The sequence below is a fragment of the Galeopterus variegatus genome, unplaced genomic scaffold (assembly GCF_000696425.1).
Source record: "Galeopterus variegatus unplaced genomic scaffold, G_variegatus-3.0.2 Scaffold17710, whole genome shotgun sequence".
In the NCBI taxonomy this organism is placed as follows: Eukaryota; Metazoa; Chordata; class Mammalia; order Dermoptera; family Cynocephalidae; genus Galeopterus; species Galeopterus variegatus.
In genome coordinates this window covers 2198-3551 of record NW_007743821.1, presented here as the reverse complement: position 1 = coordinate 3551, position 1354 = coordinate 2198, and the positions used below count along the sequence as shown (strand labels likewise).

The 1354-nt window shown below is 32.4% G+C and overlaps 1 protein-coding gene across 1 annotated transcript in view; it reads left to right on the top strand.

The window, feature by feature from the left end:
- LOC103582746 (cytoplasmic dynein 2 heavy chain 1-like) overlaps window positions 1-930 on the top strand; it is a gene marked incomplete at both ends in the record, with an annotated part of 14694 nt that extends 13764 nt beyond the window's left edge. Inside the window, one exon of the mRNA XM_008564261.1 lies at window positions 780-930. Coding sequence (XP_008562483.1) covers window positions 780-930 — 151 coding nt within the window. The remainder of the gene's footprint in view (window positions 1-779) is intronic.
- Between the last annotated feature and the right edge of the window lie 424 nt (window positions 931-1354).

Here is a 1354-nt window from a genome sequence, read left to right as displayed (position 1 = left end):
TGGATGCTGAAAAGTATGTATCAGAAAAAAATAATTTGGTCAATAATAATTGGTCAACAGGGGTAGTGCTTTTATATGGATCGTGTCTTTAGTTTTAAGGAGACTGTCGATTTTCCTTGTTCATCTAAGAATTGTATCAAACTGTTTTGATAAAAGTTTTCAAAGACTGGTCTTAATAATTTGTTTTATCAGTTTCTTTGCCTTATTGATACCATTACAGAAAGTCTCTCAGGCAGTGCTAACATTTTGTGTTTTATATAAAGATATGTGTCTTGATCTATAGCTAGTTCTTGTTTATGGCTATTTGAAAAATTAAGATAGATTTTAAGTTAAGATAAAGTTGGAATTTTGGTGTTGTAGACTTCAATACTGAGAGATTATTTTGAAATGCTGGAAGACTGCCCTTTTATTAAATAGGATGCATTCATACTTTGATATCTTTGCATCCTACTGGTCAAAGAGAAGCCATTTATGAGGAGAGTCAGGAGAAAAAAGTACGAAGGCACTTAAGGTTACAATAAACTTGGTGGATTCTAAGACCAGAAAATAGGCCTGTAGGAGACTGTATTGTGAGATGGGTTCTGAGAAGTAGGCTTGGCTGTATCACACAATGCTTTTTCTGCTGCTGTATTGCTCTATTAATATTTGAGGTGCCAGTATAATATTTACGTAGAGATACAATATACAGTTGGCAACTTGGAAAAGTATTGTTCCTTAAATTTATAAAATATTGCTAAGTAAATTCACCTTTAAAAATAATTTTTCTCTTTATTCAATAGATACTATGCTTGGCGGAGCAGATTAAATTCACTGAAGATGTAGAAAATGCTATCAAAGATCATAGTCTTCATCAGATTGAAACACAACTGGTGAATAAATTAGAGCACTATACTAATATTGATACAAGTTCTGAGGATCCAGGGAGCACTGGTATGGAAAAAATGTGCCCTTTTCTGCCTGATTTTGGGTTCTTGGAACTTTTTTTTTGGTATTTTATCTTAATTCATCTGTTGTGTTTTTGACTACACATATATATGTATGTATGTGTGCATCCATCCATCCATCTGTTTTCGTGGTTACTCTAGGAATTACTTTTAACCATCAAACATATTTTAAAAGACTCGAGGAGAATATTATATATACCTAGATGTTTACCATTTTTGTTGCCCTTCCTTTATTCCTGATGCTCCAAGTTGCCTTCTGGTATCATTTTCCTTCTGTCTAAAAAACTTCCATTAGTGTTTTTTTTAGAATAGGTTTGTTGGCTATGAATTCACATAGATTTCCTTAATTTGAGAATGTCTTTATTTCACCTTTATTTCTGAAGAATATTTTATTGGCTATAGTGGGTTGA